General features: G+C 38.1%; 2 protein-coding genes across 6 annotated transcripts; both read left to right on the forward strand.

Annotated features, from left to right (window-relative positions):
• The first annotated feature begins 131 nt into the window (after positions 1-131).
• LOC149375370 (CREB-binding protein-like) lies at positions 132-8,389 on the forward strand. 3 transcript variants are annotated; one of them, XM_089589190.1, is made up of 9 exons: positions 132-187; positions 277-434; positions 784-1,088; positions 1,170-1,289; positions 1,536-1,837; positions 2,252-2,686; positions 2,784-3,129; positions 3,265-3,499; positions 3,600-8,389. In XM_089589190.1, exons 4-9 carry the CDS (start codon positions 1,221-1,223, stop codon positions 4,088-4,090), a joined length of 1,878 nt encoding a protein of 625 aa, XP_089445316.1. In that variant the 5' UTR covers positions 132-187; positions 277-434; positions 784-1,088; positions 1,170-1,220; the 3' UTR covers positions 4,091-8,389. The 3 variants fall into 3 exon arrangements, with proteins under 3 accessions (XP_089445316.1, XP_089445317.1, XP_089445315.1); XM_089589191.1 differs by having other exon boundaries at positions 3,280-3,499; XM_089589189.1 differs by having other exon boundaries at positions 139-187; positions 3,262-3,499.
• A 151-nt stretch (positions 8,390-8,540) lies between these two features.
• LOC149375371 (CREB-binding protein-like) lies at positions 8,541-18,595 on the forward strand. Of its 3 annotated transcripts, none has more exons than XM_089589060.1 (9): positions 8,541-8,596; positions 8,686-8,843; positions 9,193-9,497; positions 9,579-9,698; positions 9,943-10,244; positions 10,659-11,093; positions 11,191-11,536; positions 11,672-11,906; positions 12,007-18,595. In XM_089589060.1, the coding sequence occupies exons 4-9, from the start codon at positions 9,630-9,632 to the stop codon at positions 12,495-12,497; spliced, it is 1,878 nt and encodes a 625-aa protein (XP_089445186.1). In that variant the 5' UTR covers positions 8,541-8,596; positions 8,686-8,843; positions 9,193-9,497; positions 9,579-9,629; the 3' UTR covers positions 12,498-18,595. The 3 variants fall into 3 exon arrangements, with proteins under 3 accessions (XP_089445186.1, XP_089445187.1, XP_089445185.1); XM_089589061.1 differs by having other exon boundaries at positions 11,687-11,906; XM_089589059.1 differs by having other exon boundaries at positions 8,548-8,596; positions 11,669-11,906.
• Positions 18,596-19,329: the final 734 nt, after the last annotated feature.

The following is a 19,329-nucleotide window of genomic DNA, read 5'->3' on the forward strand; positions in this document are numbered from 1 at the left end:
AATTCATCAAGTGAAAAAAAAATTAAATGCAAATTCAATCTATGGATGAAGAGCCAAGAAGTCAATAATATTATACCCGCGCATTTATCTATTTTTTAAAATCTTTGGTTTCTTCATAACCATTTTCTTATCCGATGTATTAGAAAACTTGGCTCTGACTTCCAAGGTTTATAGATACTGTACAAAGGTAAGCAGCTTTTAATTTTGTGTCTTCAAGGTAATTTTCATGCTATAGTGTAACTTTTTTGTAATCATTTACATGTTGTATTTTTGCAGTTATCGGAAGTCTTTGAAAAAGAAATTGATCCTGTGATGCACGCGCTGGGATACTGTTGCGGCAGAAAATATACGTTCAATCCACAAGTTATGTGCTGTTTCGGCAAGCAATTGTGTACGATAGCAAGGGACGCTAAGTACTTCTCGTACCAGAACAGGTCAGTAAAAATATTCATGCCAACATTTTTTTTATTAATATTCGATTTCATACATACAAAATTGTACGTATTTCAACCGATATATCTTTAAGCCCTTGGAGAAAATTTTCTCTTCAAACGTACTTACATTTTTACGATTCTAAGAATCGTTAAATTTTTGTTTTTTATCGTATTTTGCTTTCTTAATTTGGGTAAAAAATCTGAATAACCTCCTCCAAGTGCAATCGATATGTCCGTATGTAATTATATTATGCATGAATAGAAGACAATAGAACCAAGTAAAAGTCTACTTATTTTTGTAGTAATTATTTTTAAAATATATATTTTCTTCTGTCATCCTGGCGATCAGAGAATACCGAAGCCTAAAAGGTTACAAGATTGGTACAAAAAGATGCTAGAAAAGGGCATGCAAGAACGAATAGTATTGGACTTCAAGGTGAGCAGTAGTAGTTTGATTAATAAAATGTTACTAGTCCCAGTGTTACCTAAGTGTGAATTGTAACGCTTAGGTGTCTAGTGGGACTTAAAGTAATTTGCCCATTCCAAGTCCAACGTACAATTTTACCTTAAAAAATTCGTACACGGCATGAATGGGCTATACTTATATATAGTAAGGATCACATCGACACAAGGTATCACTGCGCGGTTTGCGATGTAAGTATGATTTTTGTCTGCTACAGCGTATTATTTTTGCTTTGGAAACAAAAATCACATTCTTTCAACATTCTTTTTCAGGATTTTGATTTATGTCTAAGTTGTAAAGAAACGGAAGGTCATCCACATCCCATGGAAAAACTTGGTTTGGATTTGGACGATGGATCGTCGCCGGCAGATGCAAAACAAGTAAATGCAATAGTACGTATTTTGTTTTTAATATAACTTTTTTTCTTTTTCTTTTTTTTTTTTTTTTTTTTTTTTTTTTTTTTTTTTTTTTTTTCACAGTACCGTCATTTTCATATTCATCTTTGTACATCTATAGCTATTTTGTATTTAAATGTACGTAGGTGTATGCAATGTTTTTTGTCGTTGAAAGTTAACTTTCAGTAAAATTATTAGCGTTTGAATTATATCTAACCGTCATTCAATTTGTTTTGCCAACAGGAATCGCGAAAGTTTTCGTTACAAAGGTGCATACAATCTTTGGTGCACGCATGTCAATGCAAAGACGCCAATTGCCGGTTAGCCAGCTGCCAGAGGATGAAGCGAGTGGTCAATCACGTAAAGACGTGCAAGCGAAAAAAGAACGGTGGCTGTCCGATTTGCAAACAGCTCATTGCTCTTGTCTGCCATCATGCACGCTCTTGTCCTGAACCAAAATGTCCAGTGCCTTACTGTTTCAACATCAAACAAAAACTGAAGCAACAACAACAACACCACCGTCTGCAGCAGGCTCAATTGATAAAGTAATTTTCGTTTATTATACATTACTAGATATTCTTGGGAAAATAAACGCTATGGGTATCAATTTGAAGAAAGAAAATAATTCAAGCGATTTCAAGTTTATTATACCGATTCAAAATATTTCTTGGTTGCATACCAGTATCATTGAATGCCAGCAAAACCGAGAATTTCATTAGCACTAAATGTCTAAAAATATCTTCAAGGTTGAGATGCGCGCGCGACGTTTTAATGTTTATTAATCCTTGAGTTCTTTGATGCCTAATAACTTTTATCTTCTTTACTAATATAATGCTTCCATTTACGTGTTTGTCGTTTAATATACTTGATTGTGAAAATCTTTTTCACTTTAAGCGTCATACTAATGTAACTCCAAAGGAGTGAATTGTATTTAATGGCCACATTTTAAAAATTTCTAGGCGACGTATGGCTGTGATGACAAATACTCGCTCAGCAGGCTCCGAATTGAGCATGCAAACAGGCTCGACACCAGTGAACACGACGATGCCCTCGGGCGTAACGATGAAGCCAGGCATAAGTCCAACGTCACTGCCGTCGCCACACCATCAGCCTGGTATCGGCATGAAACCCGGTACGCAAACGCCTCCTGCTCACGTTCTCCAGGTGGTTAAGCAAGTGCAGGAAGAAGCAGCAAGACAGCAAGCACCACATGTCGTCGGTTACGGCAAGGTGACGCCAGGCGGAGTCGGCGTTGGTGGTCTCGGGGTTAATATGGGCGCGGTTGCCGGAAAACCAGGTGGCGTCATGCCTCCGCCTCAGATGCAAAGGCCAATGCCCGTACAGATGGCTAATCCCGGTGGCGCACATCTTTTACCCATGGATCAGTGGCCAAAGTAAGTATTGGCTGGTAATAATCTTGATTCGTGAAATTTTTAATTTTTTTTTTTTAATGAATATTACTAATCTTTAATTTAATTTTTTTACTTGTAGCAATAGTACACTGAACTTTAGATATCAACCAAATGCAGTGATGCAACAAAATGCTAGCCTACGGCAGCAAGCCCCGCAGCTTCTCCCTCCACAGCAGCAGCAGCAACAACCGCAGCCTCAACAACAAATTCAGCCAGGAATGGCTGTTATTGGAGGTCAAATGGCTCGGAAACCCGGTATGTTGGGTTCTGCGGGACAAGTGGGCCAGAATGTTGCGGGAAAACAAGCTCTGCAGCAGTTGATGCAAACACTCAAAAGCCCCAACACGCCCGAGCAGCAAAACCAAATATTGCACATACTCAAAAGTAACCCACCTCTTATGGCTGCATTCATCAAACAACGCCAAGTAAGTTATACTTTACCGCAGTATTTGATATTTTTTTAAATTTTTTATTGCTACTAAGTGATTCTAACAGCAGCTTTAACACGATGCTTGATCCATAATAATGTGTCAAAACCCCATACTATTTATGAAAAGCAGGCCCTCGCTTTGCAGCAGCAACAGCAGCAGAGCCAGCAGCAAATGAACATGCAACACAATCCTCAGTGGCTGAAACAGCAACAGTTACTCATGATACAGAGGCAACAGCAGCAGAACGCTGCCCAGCAACAGGCAGCAGCCGCGGCGGCGGCATCTGTCGTGGGCTCGCAGCCCTTCACTCAGCCATCCGCACCTCCCTACGGCCAGCAGAGACCCATCAGGCCTCCAATGCTGGGTAAGTTTGTCGAAACTTTTTTTTTTCAATTTCAACATAATAATGTAACGAAACAATCGAATGAGATGATGAAAATGACAATGCGATTTCATTGTCACAGGTTACAGTGGATTCAACGAACAGGGCTACGTACAGCCGGGACTTAAACTGACGCCACCGCCGGTCCCGTCTCCCCAGGGCGTGATGGGACCTCCGGGAATCTCTTCGGTGCAGCAGCAACTGATGCAATCGGTACGCTCGCCACCTCCTATACGATCGCCCCAACCGGTACCGTCTCCGCGAAATCAGCCCGTTCCCTCGCCCCGCGCTGGCCCCGTACCCTCGCCTCACCATCATCCAGGTCACGCGGGCGGCACGCCCACACATTCGCCGGCACACGAGCTCGGTGGCCCCAGTGAGATGATGCTGTCGCAGTTGAGCCAAGCGACGGCCGGTGGTCAACCAGGACAGCCTGGACCGCATCCGGGTGTCCAGTTGCCCCTTCATCAGTCGCCTGCGGCGGCGAACGCTGCCGTTGGTGGCCAAGACGGCAACGACATTACCCCCATGACGCCGCAGGATCAGCTATCTAAATTCGTCGAGGGTTTGTAGTGACTTTTACTGGTGAAATCTTGATATGGTGCTTATAGAGACTCAAGCCAGCTGGCCAGCTTGCCACTGCTAATTAGTAATTATTAGTAATTAAAATAAGTACAGAAATTATGCGTAACGCGCGCCCTTCCCCGTGGCTCTGAAGGAGGGCGCACTCACATACCTATATAGAGACATGAGACAATGTTGTATATAGTTTATACATATTATAAATGAGCATATATTTTAAATTAAGGTATAGTTTAAACAAATCGCGCGAGGCACTGCGTATAGTAGATAAAAAAAAAGAAAAGAAAAAATACGAGCCGTAAGAGAGACGAGCGGCAAGAGAAGGAAAGGGAGCGCAACGACGCTTATCGACTTTTTTTAAATTGCATTACTATAGATGATATTATTTTTATGATTATTATTATTATTATTATGTGTATCGACGACCGAAAGAGATATCCCTCGATCGCGTCCTTTCCTTCTGTGCTTGTGGGGGTTGTTATTGGTTTAAGGAGAAGATGTATAACAATAGAAGAGACAGGGAAGGATAGACTTTTGTAAAAAATTAACAACGGGAGGCAAACAGATTGTGAGGAAGAAAGAGAAAAAAATGAAATTATTCAAATTGATATTACGCTTGTATATCAGCTTGTCAAGATTTCTCGGTTATCCCGCTTTCACAGAGTAGTCGTCCTTTTTTTTGGAACATCATTGAAGAGAAGAAAAAAAAAAGTATTACATTAGGTTGCGTTGGCCAAAGTGATACCCAATTATAGGCTGAGGTACACCTATACAATATACGTACAGGTATACTTCAGCATATATTCGGTTGTCGCTTTTGGCCATTCATTTACAATTATTATTATTATTTAATTAATTTTACTTCCCTACCTAAGGCATTTTTGAGAGTCTGGTGTTCCCTCAGTAGGAAGTATAGGACTCGGCGCATATGCGACATCGGTCCGCAGCTACCTCGGGCCGTCCCACTTATCCGACGACAACTACCATTTCCCCCCTCTGGCGCAGTGTTGTGCGCCTTACGGCACACTCTCCGCCCGCCAATTACTTTCCGCCCACGGGCGGGAAGAAACATTCTGGCCCTGCCAGGCCCAATGGTAGTCGTCGTCAGATTTTTGCGGACGTAAGGTAGCTGCGGGGCGATGGAACTTATGCGGCGAGTCCTGTCGGGTCTACTGGGGGCACCTCAAAAATGCCCCAGGGGGGAAAAGTTCGTTCCCGCTCTAGGGTGGAAAGTAGATGGCGGGTGGAAAGTGTGCCCTAGGGCGTAATAACGCCATAGGGCTCACTTTCCGCCCATTACTTTCCACCCTAGAGCGGGAACGAACTTTGGGCCTGGCAGGGTCAGAATGTTTCTTCCCGTACTTTGTCGGGAAGTAATTGGCGGGCGGGGAGTGTGCCATTGGGGCATAGCAGTGGGCCCGAGGGACGAAAATGTTCTCACCTTGGGCAGAAACTACAACTTGTGTTTCTGCCCAAGGTGAAAACATTTTCGGAACGCGAAAGGAACCTTCGTCAGATGCTATTTTGATGTCGCGATCTTGACAATTATCTCATCGTTACTACGTGAATGAATCACATACAGGGGCATCAATAGAGCAGCGACGTATATGCGGTTTCACTGACTTGCAGATTTGGAAGGTTTTTTCGTTTGGGTGGACACTGCAGCACAGCTCTCACCTTCCAGTCCCCGTGTATGGCCCCGTAAAGTACGGACCCTCTCTTTGTTAACATTCACTCGAGAGTAATCCCTTGATCACCTCCGTTCCTTCGATCTCACTAAGTGCCGGCATCTCCCGTATACACCCTCACTCACCTCACTCTTTGTCTCTTTCTCTCTCTCACCCCTTCTCTTTATCCCAAGTTTCTTCAAAACTTTTGTATACACTTTTCGCCAATGTAGCACCCGAAAACTTCTCGTATACATGTTGCATAAAAAGTGAACGTCAATAATTATCAATATGAGCGCTCGCGCGTGACTGTGTTTTTGTATTGTTTAAATACCTAAATGTATGTATTAAAACAGAACATTATCGCAACATATATATATACATATTAATAATAATAATAATATATCTTTAAATTCTTAAAACAAATTACGTAACGTATGAATATGAAAAAAATCTTCTTTTATTTTTCGATATTTTAGGTAGTAGAAAGAAAAATAACGATTCAGATCTTGGCACATATTTTTATTTTTTCAGAACTTTATGCAAAAAATAATTATCTTACAAAACCGTTGAAATTTAAAATATAAGCTATTAACGTTATCATAAATGAGTTTTTAAAATTTTATGAATATTTGTAGTACCGTTTCCGTTAAATTTAACTTCCAATTAGCATGTTTTAACGTAAAGTTTTATAAGCAAATGATTTAAAAATATCTGTCTTCGTAAATAACTAAAAATTTTCTCACGATTTTTTCATAAAAGGAGTATATGTAAAATACAACTTTGATTCATCTACCAAAGAATAAAAAATATGTCGCGTGCCATTTTGAAAAAAACTCACTACGCCTTTAGTACATCTATATAGTGACCCAGTTATTCTCAACTTTTGTCATTTCATAAATTTTATTCTTTCTTTTTTGTTAATTTTGTAATGTCAAGTTTGTTAAGGTTTTAAGTGTTGAATGATCAAAAAAAAACATTAAGTAAGAACATAATTATTAGATTTTTCCAAGCTACGTTTTCAGAGTGTATCGAAGGGACTTGGTGACATGTACGCAGATATACTTTGCTCGTAAGAATTTAACCACAATATACCTATATGTCGCCAACTCTCTCCGACATACTCTGAAAACGTAGCTTCAACAAATCTACTGATTATCTGTTTTATTGCATAAGTTGAGAACTACTGGGGATATTAAAAAAATGTGCCAAGTCCTAAATCGCGTGTTCTTGATAATTTTATTATTACGTAGGGTATTATTTATCTTTATTATTTGTTATCTCGGTATTTACTCTTATTATTTTTGAAAAAAAAATTTTTATTGATTAAACTCAATTTTTCACTTTTTTGGTACCCTAAGAATTGATAAATAAAAAAAGATAATACATACATTTAGATGTAAAAACGATACAAAAACCCAGACACACGATCGCGCGCCATATTAATAATCATTGACGTTTATTTTTTACGCAACACGTGAACGAAAAGTTGGTCGGAGCTACATTGAGTGAAAAATATACAAAAATATGAAGTATGAGTATCAAGGAAATACGGACGGGATAGGGAACTACTCGAGTGATAAAAACAAAGAGAGCGCCGTACTTTAAACGGGAGCCATAACTCGGGGAGGAAGGTGTTAGAGTGTGCTGCATGTGTGGCCACCGGAAAACGAAAGACCTTACAATAGCAAGTTTTGAAGGTGCGTATTTGACGTCGCTGTTCACTTGATGCCTTTGTATGGCATTCACGTAGTAACTGTCAGATGATTGTTAGAGAAAGCGAATCAAAATAGCACCCGACAAACGTTTCTTTCGCGAAAAAAAAAATAAAATAAAAATAAATATTAATAATAATAATTGTAAATGAATTCATCAATAATCGAATTTCCTAATTTTTATGATAAATGTAATAGCTCTTGTAAAAAAGGGAGACCGCTTTGTGAAAGGGGGATAGCCGAGCGATCTTAAAATGTTTAAAATCTTAACGTGGAGATAAGTATCCGTGATTTAATGACAAGAGAGAGATAACTCCTTGTTTGCCTCTTCTCTCTCTTTTGTTATTTTATATCCTCTCCTTGACAGCCTGTTGAAAATAACAGCCCTTTACAAGCTGTCTAATGTAAATTAAATATTATTCATTGATAATTTGCCGGTTCTCATGCCAATAACATCAAAAATAATAATAAAATGAAAAAATAAAAAACTTGTCCATATTCACATCTCTTATTTTTTATTAAGTCGAGTTTTATATAAATATAATTATAGTTTCGTCTATATTTTCACTCAAGTATGGACGAATTTCCATACTTTGTTCCCACTAGTGTATAAATCACATTTTATATTATATATAGTAATGTTATTTTTATGATTTCTTTTTGTTATCATTTTATATTAGATAAAATATAATTTCCTAGTGTGTACAATCTATTTGTATATAAAGCACTGTGGACTCTCAACACACAAAGCTCGTTCACTATCAACGTTGGAGTTGTGAAAAAAAAAAAAATCATTGTTTTTTTCTCTGTACAAAAATGTCTTATCTATTTTTCTTTATTTCTTAATTTTAGTAAGAAAAGACTCTTCAATTTTTTAATAAAAAGAAATATTTAAAAAAATATATAAATTGTGTATACTCATTTCAAAAATTCATCAAGTGAAAAAAAAATTAAATGCAAATTCAATCTATGGATGAAGAGCCAAGAAGTCAATAATATTATACCCGCGCATTTATCTATTTTTTAAAATCTTTGGTTTCTTCATAACCATTTTCTTATCCGATGTATTAGAAAACTTGGCTCTGACTTCCAAGGTTTATAGATACTGTACAAAGGTAAGCAGCTTTTAATTTTGTGTCTTCAAGGTAATTTTCATGCTATAGTGTAACTTTTTTGTAATCATTTACATGTTGTATTTTTGCAGTTATCGGAAGTCTTTGAAAAAGAAATTGATCCTGTGATGCACGCGCTGGGATACTGTTGCGGCAGAAAATATACGTTCAATCCACAAGTTATGTGCTGTTTCGGCAAGCAATTGTGTACGATAGCAAGGGACGCTAAGTACTTCTCGTACCAGAACAGGTCAGTAAAAATATTCATGCCAACATTTTTTTTATTAATATTCGATTTCATACATACAAAATTGTACGTATTTCAACCGATATATCTTTAAGCCCTTGGAGAAAATTTTCTCTTCAAACGTACTTACATTTTTACGATTCTAAGAATCGTTAAATTTTTGTTTTTTATCGTATTTTGCTTTCTTAATTTGGGTAAAAAATCTGAATAACCTCCTCCAAGTGCAATCGATATGTCCGTATGTAATTATATTATGCATGAATAGAAGACAATAGAACCAAGTAAAAGTCTACTTATTTTTGTAGTAATTATTTTTAAAATATATATTTTCTTCTGTCATCCTGGCGATCAGAGAATACCGAAGCCTAAAAGGTTACAAGATTGGTACAAAAAGATGCTAGAAAAGGGCATGCAAGAACGAATAGTATTGGACTTCAAGGTGAGCAGTAGTAGTTTGATTAATAAAATGTTACTAGTCCCAGTGTTACCTAAGTGTGAATTGTAACGCTTAGGTGTCTAGTGGGACTTAAAGTAATTTGCCCATTCCAAGTCCAACGTACAATTTTACCTTAAAAAATTCGTACACGGCATGAATGGGCTATACTTATATATAGTAAGGATCACATCGACACAAGGTATCACTGCGCGGTTTGCGATGTAAGTATGATTTTTGTCTGCTACAGCGTATTATTTTTGCTTTGGAAACAAAAATCACATTCTTTCAACATTCTTTTTCAGGATTTTGATTTATGTCTAAGTTGTAAAGAAACGGAAGGTCATCCACATCCCATGGAAAAACTTGGTTTGGATTTGGACGATGGATCGTCGCCGGCAGATGCAAAACAAGTAAATGCAATAGTACGTATTTTGTTTTTAATATAACTTTTTTTCTTTTTTTTTTTTTTTTTTTTTTTTTTTTTTTTTTTTTTTTTTCTTCGCACAGTACCGTCATTTTCATATTCATCTTTGTACATCTATAGCTATTTTGTATTTAAATGTACGTAGGTGTATGCAATGTTTTTTGTCGTTGAAAGTTAACTTTCAGTAAAATTATTAGCGTTTGAATTATATCTAACCGTCATTCAATTTGTTTTGCCAACAGGAATCGCGAAAGTTTTCGTTACAAAGGTGCATACAATCTTTGGTGCACGCATGTCAATGCAAAGACGCCAATTGCCGGTTAGCCAGCTGCCAGAGGATGAAGCGAGTGGTCAATCACGTAAAGACGTGCAAGCGAAAAAAGAACGGTGGCTGTCCGATTTGCAAACAGCTCATTGCTCTTGTCTGCCATCATGCACGCTCTTGTCCTGAACCAAAATGTCCAGTGCCTTACTGTTTCAACATCAAACAAAAACTGAAGCAACAACAACAACACCACCGTCTGCAGCAGGCTCAATTGATAAAGTAATTTTCGTTTATTATACATTACTAGATATTCTTGGGAAAATAAACGCTATGGGTATCAATTTGAAGAAAGAAAATAATTCAAGCGATTTCAAGTTTATTATACCGATTCAAAATATTTCTTGGTTGCATACCAGTATCATTGAATGCCAGCAAAACCGAGAATTTCATTAGCACTAAATGTCTAAAAATATCTTCAAGGTTGAGATGCGCGCGCGACGTTTTAATGTTTATTAATCCTTGAGTTCTTTGATGCCTAATAACTTTTATCTTCTTTACTAATATAATGCTTCCATTTACGTGTTTGTCGTTTAATATACTTGATTGTGAAAATCTTTTTCACTTTAAGCGTCATACTAATGTAACTCCAAAGGAGTGAATTGTATTTAATGGCCACATTTTAAAAATTTCTAGGCGACGTATGGCTGTGATGACAAATACTCGCTCAGCAGGCTCCGAATTGAGCATGCAAACAGGCTCGACACCAGTGAACACGACGATGCCCTCGGGCGTAACGATGAAGCCAGGCATAAGTCCAACGTCACTGCCGTCGCCACACCATCAGCCTGGTATCGGCATGAAACCCGGTACGCAAACGCCTCCTGCTCACGTTCTCCAGGTGGTTAAGCAAGTGCAGGAAGAAGCAGCAAGACAGCAAGCACCACATGTCGTCGGTTACGGCAAGGTGACGCCAGGCGGAGTCGGCGTTGGTGGTCTCGGGGTTAATATGGGCGCGGTTGCCGGAAAACCAGGTGGCGTCATGCCTCCGCCTCAGATGCAAAGGCCAATGCCCGTACAGATGGCTAATCCCGGTGGCGCACATCTTTTACCCATGGATCAGTGGCCAAAGTAAGTATTGGCTGGTAATAATCTTGATTCGTGAAATTTTTAATTTTTTTTTTTTAATGAATATTACTAATCTTTAATTTAATTTTTTTACTTGTAGCAATAGTACACTGAACTTTAGATATCAACCAAATGCAGTGATGCAACAAAATGCTAGCCTACGGCAGCAAGCCCCGCAGCTTCTCCCTCCACAGCAGCAGCAGCAACAACCGCAGCCTCAACAACAAATTCAGCCAGGAATGGCTGTTATTGGAGGTCAAATGGCTCGGAAACCCGGTATGTTGGGTTCTGCGGGACAAGTGGGCCAGAATGTTGCGGGAAAACAAGCTCTGCAGCAGTTGATGCAAACACTCAAAAGCCCCAACACGCCCGAGCAGCAAAACCAAATATTGCACATACTCAAAAGTAACCCACCTCTTATGGCTGCATTCATCAAACAACGCCAAGTAAGTTATACTTTACCGCAGTATTTGATATTTTTTTAAATTTTTTATTGCTACTAAGTGATTCTAACAGCAGCTTTAACACGATGCTTGATCCATAATAATGTGTCAAAACCCCATACTATTTATGAAAAGCAGGCCCTCGCTTTGCAGCAGCAACAGCAGCAGAGCCAGCAGCAAATGAACATGCAACACAATCCTCAGTGGCTGAAACAGCAACAGTTACTCATGATACAGAGGCAACAGCAGCAGAACGCTGCCCAGCAACAGGCAGCAGCCGCGGCGGCGGCATCTGTCGTGGGCTCGCAGCCCTTCACTCAGCCATCCGCACCTCCCTACGGCCAGCAGAGACCCATCAGGCCTCCAATGCTGGGTAAGTTTGTCGAAACTTTTTTTTTTCAATTTCAACATAATAATGTAACGAAACAATCGAATGAGATGATGAAAATGACAATGCGATTTCATTGTCACAGGTTACAGTGGATTCAACGAACAGGGCTACGTACAGCCGGGACTTAAACTGACGCCACCGCCGGTCCCGTCTCCCCAGGGCGTGATGGGACCTCCGGGAATCTCTTCGGTGCAGCAGCAACTGATGCAATCGGTACGCTCGCCACCTCCTATACGATCGCCCCAACCGGTACCGTCTCCGCGAAATCAGCCCGTTCCCTCGCCCCGCGCTGGCCCCGTACCCTCGCCTCACCATCATCCAGGTCACGCGGGCGGCACGCCCACACATTCGCCGGCACACGAGCTCGGTGGCCCCAGTGAGATGATGCTGTCGCAGTTGAGCCAAGCGACGGCCGGTGGTCAACCAGGACAGCCTGGACCGCATCCGGGTGTCCAGTTGCCCCTTCATCAGTCGCCTGCGGCGGCGAACGCTGCCGTTGGTGGCCAAGACGGCAACGACATTACCCCCATGACGCCGCAGGATCAGCTATCTAAATTCGTCGAGGGTTTGTAGTGACTTTTACTGGTGAAATCTTGATATGGTGCTTATAGAGACTCAAGCCAGCTGGCCAGCTTGCCACTGCTAATTAGTAATTATTAGTAATTAAAATAAGTACAGAAATTATGCGTAACGCGCGCCCTTCCCCGTGGCTCTGAAGGAGGGCGCACTCACATACCTATATAGAGACATGAGACAATGTTGTATATAGTTTATACATATTATAAATGAGCATATATTTTAAATTAAGGTATAGTTTAAACAAATCGCGCGAGGCACTGCGTATAGTAGATAAAAAAAAAGAAAAGAAAAAATACGAGCCGTAAGAGAGACGAGCGGCAAGAGAAGGAAAGGGAGCGCAACGACGCTTATCGACTTTTTTTAAATTGCATTACTATAGATGATATTATTTTTATGATTATTATTATTATTATTATGTGTATCGACGACCGAAAGAGATATCCCTCGATCGCGTCCTTTCCTTCTGTGCTTGTGGGGGTTGTTATTGGTTTAAGGAGAAGATGTATAACAATAGAAGAGACAGGGAAGGATAGACTTTTGTAAAAAATTAACAACGGGAGGCAAACAGATTGTGAGGAAGAAAGAGAAAAAAATGAAATTATTCAAATTGATATTACGCTTGTATATCAGCTTGTCAAGATTTCTCGGTTATCCCGCTTTCACAGAGTAGTCGTCCTTTTTTTTGGAACATCATTGAAGAGAAGAAAAAAAAAAGTATTACATTAGGTTGCGTTGGCCAAAGTGATACCCAATTATAGGCTGAGGTACACCTATACAATATACGTACAGGTATACTTCAGCATATATTCGGTTGTCGCTTTTGGCCATTCATTTACAATTATTATTATTATTTAATTAATTTTACTTCCCTACCTAAGGCATTTTTGAGAGTCTGGTGTTCCCTCAGTAGGAAGTATAGGACTCGGCGCATATGCGACATCGGTCCGCAGCTACCTCGGGCCGTCCCACTTATCCGACGACAACTACCATTTCCCCCCTCTGGCGCAGTGTTGTGCGCCTTACGGCACACTCTCCGCCCGCCAATTACTTTCCGCCCACGGGCGGGAAGAAACATTCTGGCCCTGCCAGGCCCAATGGTAGTCGTCGTCAGATTTTTGCGGACGTAAGGTAGCTGCGGGGCGATGGAACTTATGCGGCGAGTCCTGTCGGGTCTACTGGGGGCACCTCAAAAATGCCCCAGGGGGGAAAAGTTCGTTCCCGCTCTAGGGTGGAAAGTAGATGGCGGGTGGAAAGTGTGCCCTAGGGCGTAATAACGCCATAGGGCTCACTTTCCGCCCATTACTTTCCACCCTAGAGCGGGAACGAACTTTGGGCCTGGCAGGGTCAGAATGTTTCTTCCCGTACTTTGTCGGGAAGTAATTGGCGGGCGGGGAGTGTGCCATTGGGGCATAGCAGTGGGCCCGAGGGACGAAAATGTTCTCACCTTGGGCAGAAACTACAACTTGTGTTTCTGCCCAAGGTGAAAACATTTTCGGAACGCGAAAGGAACCTTCGTCAGATGCTATTTTGATGTCGCGATCTTGACAATTATCTCATCGTTACTACGTGAATGAATCACATACAGGGGCATCAATAGAGCAGCGACGTATATGCGGTTTCACTGACTTGCAGATTTGGAAGGTTTTTTCGTTTGGGTGGACACTGCAGCACAGCTCTCACCTTCCAGTCCCCGTGTATGGCCCCGTAAAGTACGGACCCTCTCTTTGTTAACATTCACTCGAGAGTAATCCCTTGATCACCTCCGTTCCTTCGATCTCACTAAGTGCCGGCATCTCCCGTATACACCCTCACTCACCTCACTCTTTGTCTCTTTCTCTCTCTCACCCCTTCTCTTTATCCCAAGTTTCTTCAAAACTTTTGTATACACTTTTCGCCAATGTAGCACCCGAAAACTTCTCGTATACATGTTGCATAAAAAGTGAACGTCAATAATTATCAATATGAGCGCTCGCGCGTGACTGTGTTTTTGTATTGTTTAAATACCTAAATGTATGTATTAAAACAGAACATTATCGCAACATATATATATACATATTAATAATAATAATAATATATCTTTAAATTCTTAAAACAAATTACGTAACGTATGAATATGAAAAAAATCTTCTTTTATTTTTCGATATTTTAGGTAGTAGAAAGAAAAATAACGATTCAGATCTTGGCACATATTTTTATTTTTTCAGAACTTTATGCAAAAAATAATTATCTTACAAAACCGTTGAAATTTAAAATATAAGCTATTAACGTTATCATAAATGAGTTTTTAAAATTTTATGAATATTTGTAGTACCGTTTCCGTTAAATTTAACTTCCAATTAGCATGTTTTAACGTAAAGTTTTATAAGCAAATGATTTAAAAATATCTGTCTTCGTAAATAACTAAAAATTTTCTCACGATTTTTTCATAAAAGGAGTATATGTAAAATACAACTTTGATTCATCTACCAAAGAATAAAAAATATGTCGCGTGCCATTTTGAAAAAAACTCACTACGCCTTTAGTACATCTATATAGTGACCCAGTTATTCTCAACTTTTGTCATTTCATAAATTTTATTCTTTCTTTTTTGTTAATTTTGTAATGTCAAGTTTGTTAAGGTTTTAAGTGTTGAATGATCAAAAAAAAACATTAAGTAAGAACATAATTATTAGATTTTTCCAAGCTACGTTTTCAGAGTGTATCGAAGGGACTTGGTGACATGTACGCAGATATACTTTGCTCGTAAGAATTTAACCACAATATACCTATATGTCGCCAACTCTCTCCGACATACTCTGAAAACGTAGCTTCAACAAATCTACTGATTATCTGTTTTATTGCATAAGTTGAGAACTACTGGGGATATTAAAAAAATGTGCCAAGTCCTAAATCGCGTGTTCTTGATAATTTTATTATTACGTAGGGTATTATTTATCTTTATTATTTGTTATCTCGGTATTTACTCTTATTATTTTTGAAAAAAAAATTTTTATTGATTAAACTCAATTTTTCACTTTTTTGGTACCCTAAAAATTGATAAGTAAAAAAAGATAATACATACATTTAGATGTAAAAACGATACAAAAACCCAGACACACGATCGCGCGCCATATTAATAATCATTGACGTTTATTTTTTACGCAACACGTGAACGAAAAGTTGGTCGGAGCTACATTGAGTGAAAAATATACAAAAATATCAAGTATGAGTATCAAGGAAATACGGACGGGATAGGGAACTACTCGAGTGATAAAAACAAAGAGAGCGCCGTACTTTTAACGGGAGCCATAACTCGGGGAGGAAGGTGTTAGAGTGTGCTGCATGTGTGGCCACCGGAAAACGAAAGACCTTACAATAGCAAGTTTTGAAGGTGCATATTTTAGCGTTGTATATGCACTTTCAATTACTTGCAGAATTGTGAGGTTTTTTCGTTTGGGTGGACACTGCAGCACAGCTCTCACCTTCCAGTCCCCGTGTATGGCCCCGTAAAGTACGGACCCTCTCTTTGTTAACATTCACTCGAGAGTAATCCCTTGATCACCTCCGTTCCTTCGATCTCACTAAGTGCCGGCATCTCCCGTATACACCCTCACTCACCTCACTCTTTGTCTCTTTCTCTCTCTCACCCCTTCTCTTTATCCCAAGTTTCTTCAAAACTTTTGTATACACTTTTCGCCAATGTAGCACCCGAAAACTTCTCGTATACATGTTGCATAAAAAGTGAACGTCAATAATTATCAATATGAGTGCTCGCGCGTGATTATGTTTTTGTATTGTTTGTACACCTAAATGTATGTATTTAAACAAAACATTTTCTCAGAAGGGGGATATATATATATATATGTAATGGTAATAATAATAATAATAATAATATATCTTTAAATACTTTAATCAACTTACGTTACGTATGAATATGAAAAAAATCTTCTTTTATTTTTCGATATTTTAGGTAGTAGAAAGAAAAAAAACGATTCAGATCTTGGCACATATTTTTATTTTTTCAGAACTTTACGCAAAAAATAATTTTCTTACAAAACTGTTGAAATTTAAAATATAAGCTATTAACGTTTACATAAATAAGTTTTTTAAATTTAATGAATATTTTTAGTACCGTTTCCGTTAAATTTAACTTCCAATTAGCATGTTTTAGCGTAAAGTTTTATAAGCAAATGATTTAAAAATATCTGTCTTCGTAAATAACTAAAAATTTTCTCACGATTTTTTCATAAAAGGAGTACATGTAAAATATAACTTTGATTCATCTACCAAAGAATAAAAAATATGTCGCGTGCCATTTTGAAAAAAACTCACTACGCCTTTAGTACATCTATATAGTGACCCAGTTATTCTCAACTTTTGTCATTTCATAAATTTTATTCTTTCTTTTTTGTTAATTTTGTAATGTCAAGTTTGTTAAGGTTTTTAGTGTTGAATGATCATAAAAAACAATAAGTAAGAACATAATTATTAGACTTTTCGAAGCTACGTTTTCAGAGTGTATCGAAGGGACTTGGTGACATGTACGCAGATATACTTTGCTCGTAAGAATTTAACCACAATATACCTACATGTCGCCAACTCTCTCCGACATACTCTGAAAACGTAGCTTCAACAAATCTACTGATTATCTGTTTTATTGCATAAGTTGAGAACTACTGGGGATATTAAAAAAATGTGCCAAGTCCTAAATCGCGTGTTCTTGATAATTTTATTATTACGTAGGGTATTATTTATCTTTATTATTTGTTATCTCGGTATTTACTCTTATTATTTTTGAAAAAAAAATTTTTATTGATTAAACTCAATTTTTCACTTTTTTGGTACCCTAAGAATTGATAAATAAAAAAAGATAATACATACATTTAGATGTAAAAACGATACAAAAACCCAGACACACGATCGCGCGCCATATTAATAATCATTGACGTTTATTTTTTACGCAACACGTGAACGAAAAGTTGGTCGGAGCTACATTGAGTGAAAAATATACAAAAATATGAAGTATGAGTATCAAGGAAATACGGACGGGATAGGGAACTACTCGAGTGATAAAAACAAAGAGAGCGCCGTACTTTAAACGGGAGCCATAACTCGGGGAGGAAGGTGTTAGAGTGTGCTGCATGTGTGGCCACCGGAAAACGAAAGACCTTACAATAGCAAGTTTTGAAGGTGCGTATTTGACGTCGCTGTTCACTTGATGCCTTTGTATGGCATTCACGTAGTAACTGTCAGATGATTGTTAGAGAAAGCGAATCAAAATAGCACCCGACAAACGTTTCTTTCGCGAAAAAAAAAATAAAATAAAAATAAATATTAATAATAATAATTGTAAATGAATTCATCAATAATCGAATTTCCTAATTTTTATGATAAATGTAATAGCTCTTGTAAAAAAGGGAGACCGCTTTGTGAAAGGGGGATAGCCGAGCGATCTTAAAATGTTTAAAATCTTAACGTGGAGATAAGTATCCGTGATTTAATGACAAGAGAGAGATAACTCCTTGTTTGCCTCTTCTCTCTCTTTTGTTATTTTATATCCTCTCCTTGACAGCCTGTTGAAAATAACAGCCCTTTACAAGCTGTCTAATGTAAATTAAATATTATTCATTGATAATTTGCCGGTTCTCATGCCAATAACATCAAAAATAATAATAAAATGAAAAAATAAAAAACTTGTCCATATTCACATCTCTTATTTTTTATTAAGTCGAGTTTTATATAAATATAATTATAGTTTCGTCTATATTTTCACTCAAGTATGGACGAATTTCCATACTTTGTTCCCACTAGTGTATAAATCACATTTTATATTATATATAGTAATGTTATTTTTATGATTTCTTTTTGTTATCATTTTATATTAGATAAAATATAATTTCCTAGTGTGTACAATCTATTTGTATATAAAGCACTGTGGACTCTCAACACACAAAGCTCGTTCACTATCAACGTTGGAGTTGTGAAAAAAAAAAAAATCATTGTTTTTTTCTCTGTACAAAAATGTCTTATCTATTTTTCTTTATTTCTTAATTTTAGTAAGAAAAGACTCTTCAATTTTTTAATAAAAAGAAATATTTAAAAAAATATATAAATTGTGTATACTCATTTCAAAAATTCATCAAGTGAAAAAAAAATTAAATGCAAATTCAATCTATGGATGAAGAGCCAAGAAGTCAATAATATTATACCCGCGCATTTATCTATTTTTTAAAATCTTTGGTTTCTTCATAACCATTTTCTTATCCGATGTATTAGAAAACTCGGCTTATTATTTTACGATTTTCTTACGTGAGACAGTTGATAATAATAACCAACTGTAATCGTCCATGACTACGAAAAAAGAAGGAAAAAAAAAAATTCATTAAGTAGCCCATTGTGTTCGCGAGGCTTCTTGGAAAAATTGCCGAAAATTCCCAAAGGAGAACTCCCTTCTAACCTGAATCACGTATCGCAACTGTGATAATTATACTTGACGATGAACGAAAGTCTGAGCGTTTCTCGAAACGCAATAACTCTGTCGAAAAAATCGCAGCCCATGTAAGTATACGCGTACCTGCACCTCGCAAAGCGTTTTAACGCGTGATTATCTGCAAAGAGAGTCGGACAACGCGATCGAGCGGTCGATGCGGAATTGCAACGAAAACTCGTCCCACCGAGTGCACGGCCACAACGTCAGAGAGGTAAGTAAGGATACTAAAAAAAAAGTAAAAAAAAGAGGCCTCATTTCCTTCCGCAAAAGTTGATGGACGGCCTTAGCATCGCGGGGCTTCGGCCCAAGTTGCCAAGTAGCCGATCGAAAACATCGAGGTACCGGCCATACCAGTGC

Source organism: Copidosoma floridanum, unplaced genomic scaffold, assembly GCF_036245765.1.
Source record: "Copidosoma floridanum isolate Cflo_tuat_1 unplaced genomic scaffold, Cflo_Japanese_pri ptg000007l, whole genome shotgun sequence".
Classification (NCBI taxonomy): Eukaryota; Metazoa; Arthropoda; class Insecta; order Hymenoptera; family Encyrtidae; genus Copidosoma; species Copidosoma floridanum.

What these genes read in the sequence shown, in the direction of transcription:
- LOC149375370 (XM_089589189.1), top strand. Translation starts at nt 1,221, where the DNA reads ATGGAAAAACTTGGTTTGGATTTGGACGATGGATCGTCGCCGGCAGAT. An exon ending in CAAAACAAGTAAATGCAATA is followed by an intron (nt 1,290 to 1,535) that starts GTACGTATTTTG and finishes TTTTGCCAACAG; the next exon opens with GAATCGCGAAAGTTTTCGTT. An exon ending in CATCAGGCCTCCAATGCTGG is followed by an intron (nt 3,500 to 3,599) that starts GTAAGTTTGTCG and finishes TCATTGTCACAG; the next exon opens with GTTACAGTGGATTCAACGAA.
- LOC149375371 (XM_089589059.1), top strand. Translation starts at nt 9,630, where the DNA reads ATGGAAAAACTTGGTTTGGATTTGGACGATGGATCGTCGCCGGCAGAT. An exon ending in CAAAACAAGTAAATGCAATA is followed by an intron (nt 9,699 to 9,942) that starts GTACGTATTTTG and finishes TTTTGCCAACAG; the next exon opens with GAATCGCGAAAGTTTTCGTT. An exon ending in CATTCATCAAACAACGCCAA is followed by an intron (nt 11,537 to 11,668) that starts GTAAGTTATACT and finishes ATTTATGAAAAG; the next exon opens with CAGGCCCTCGCTTTGCAGCA.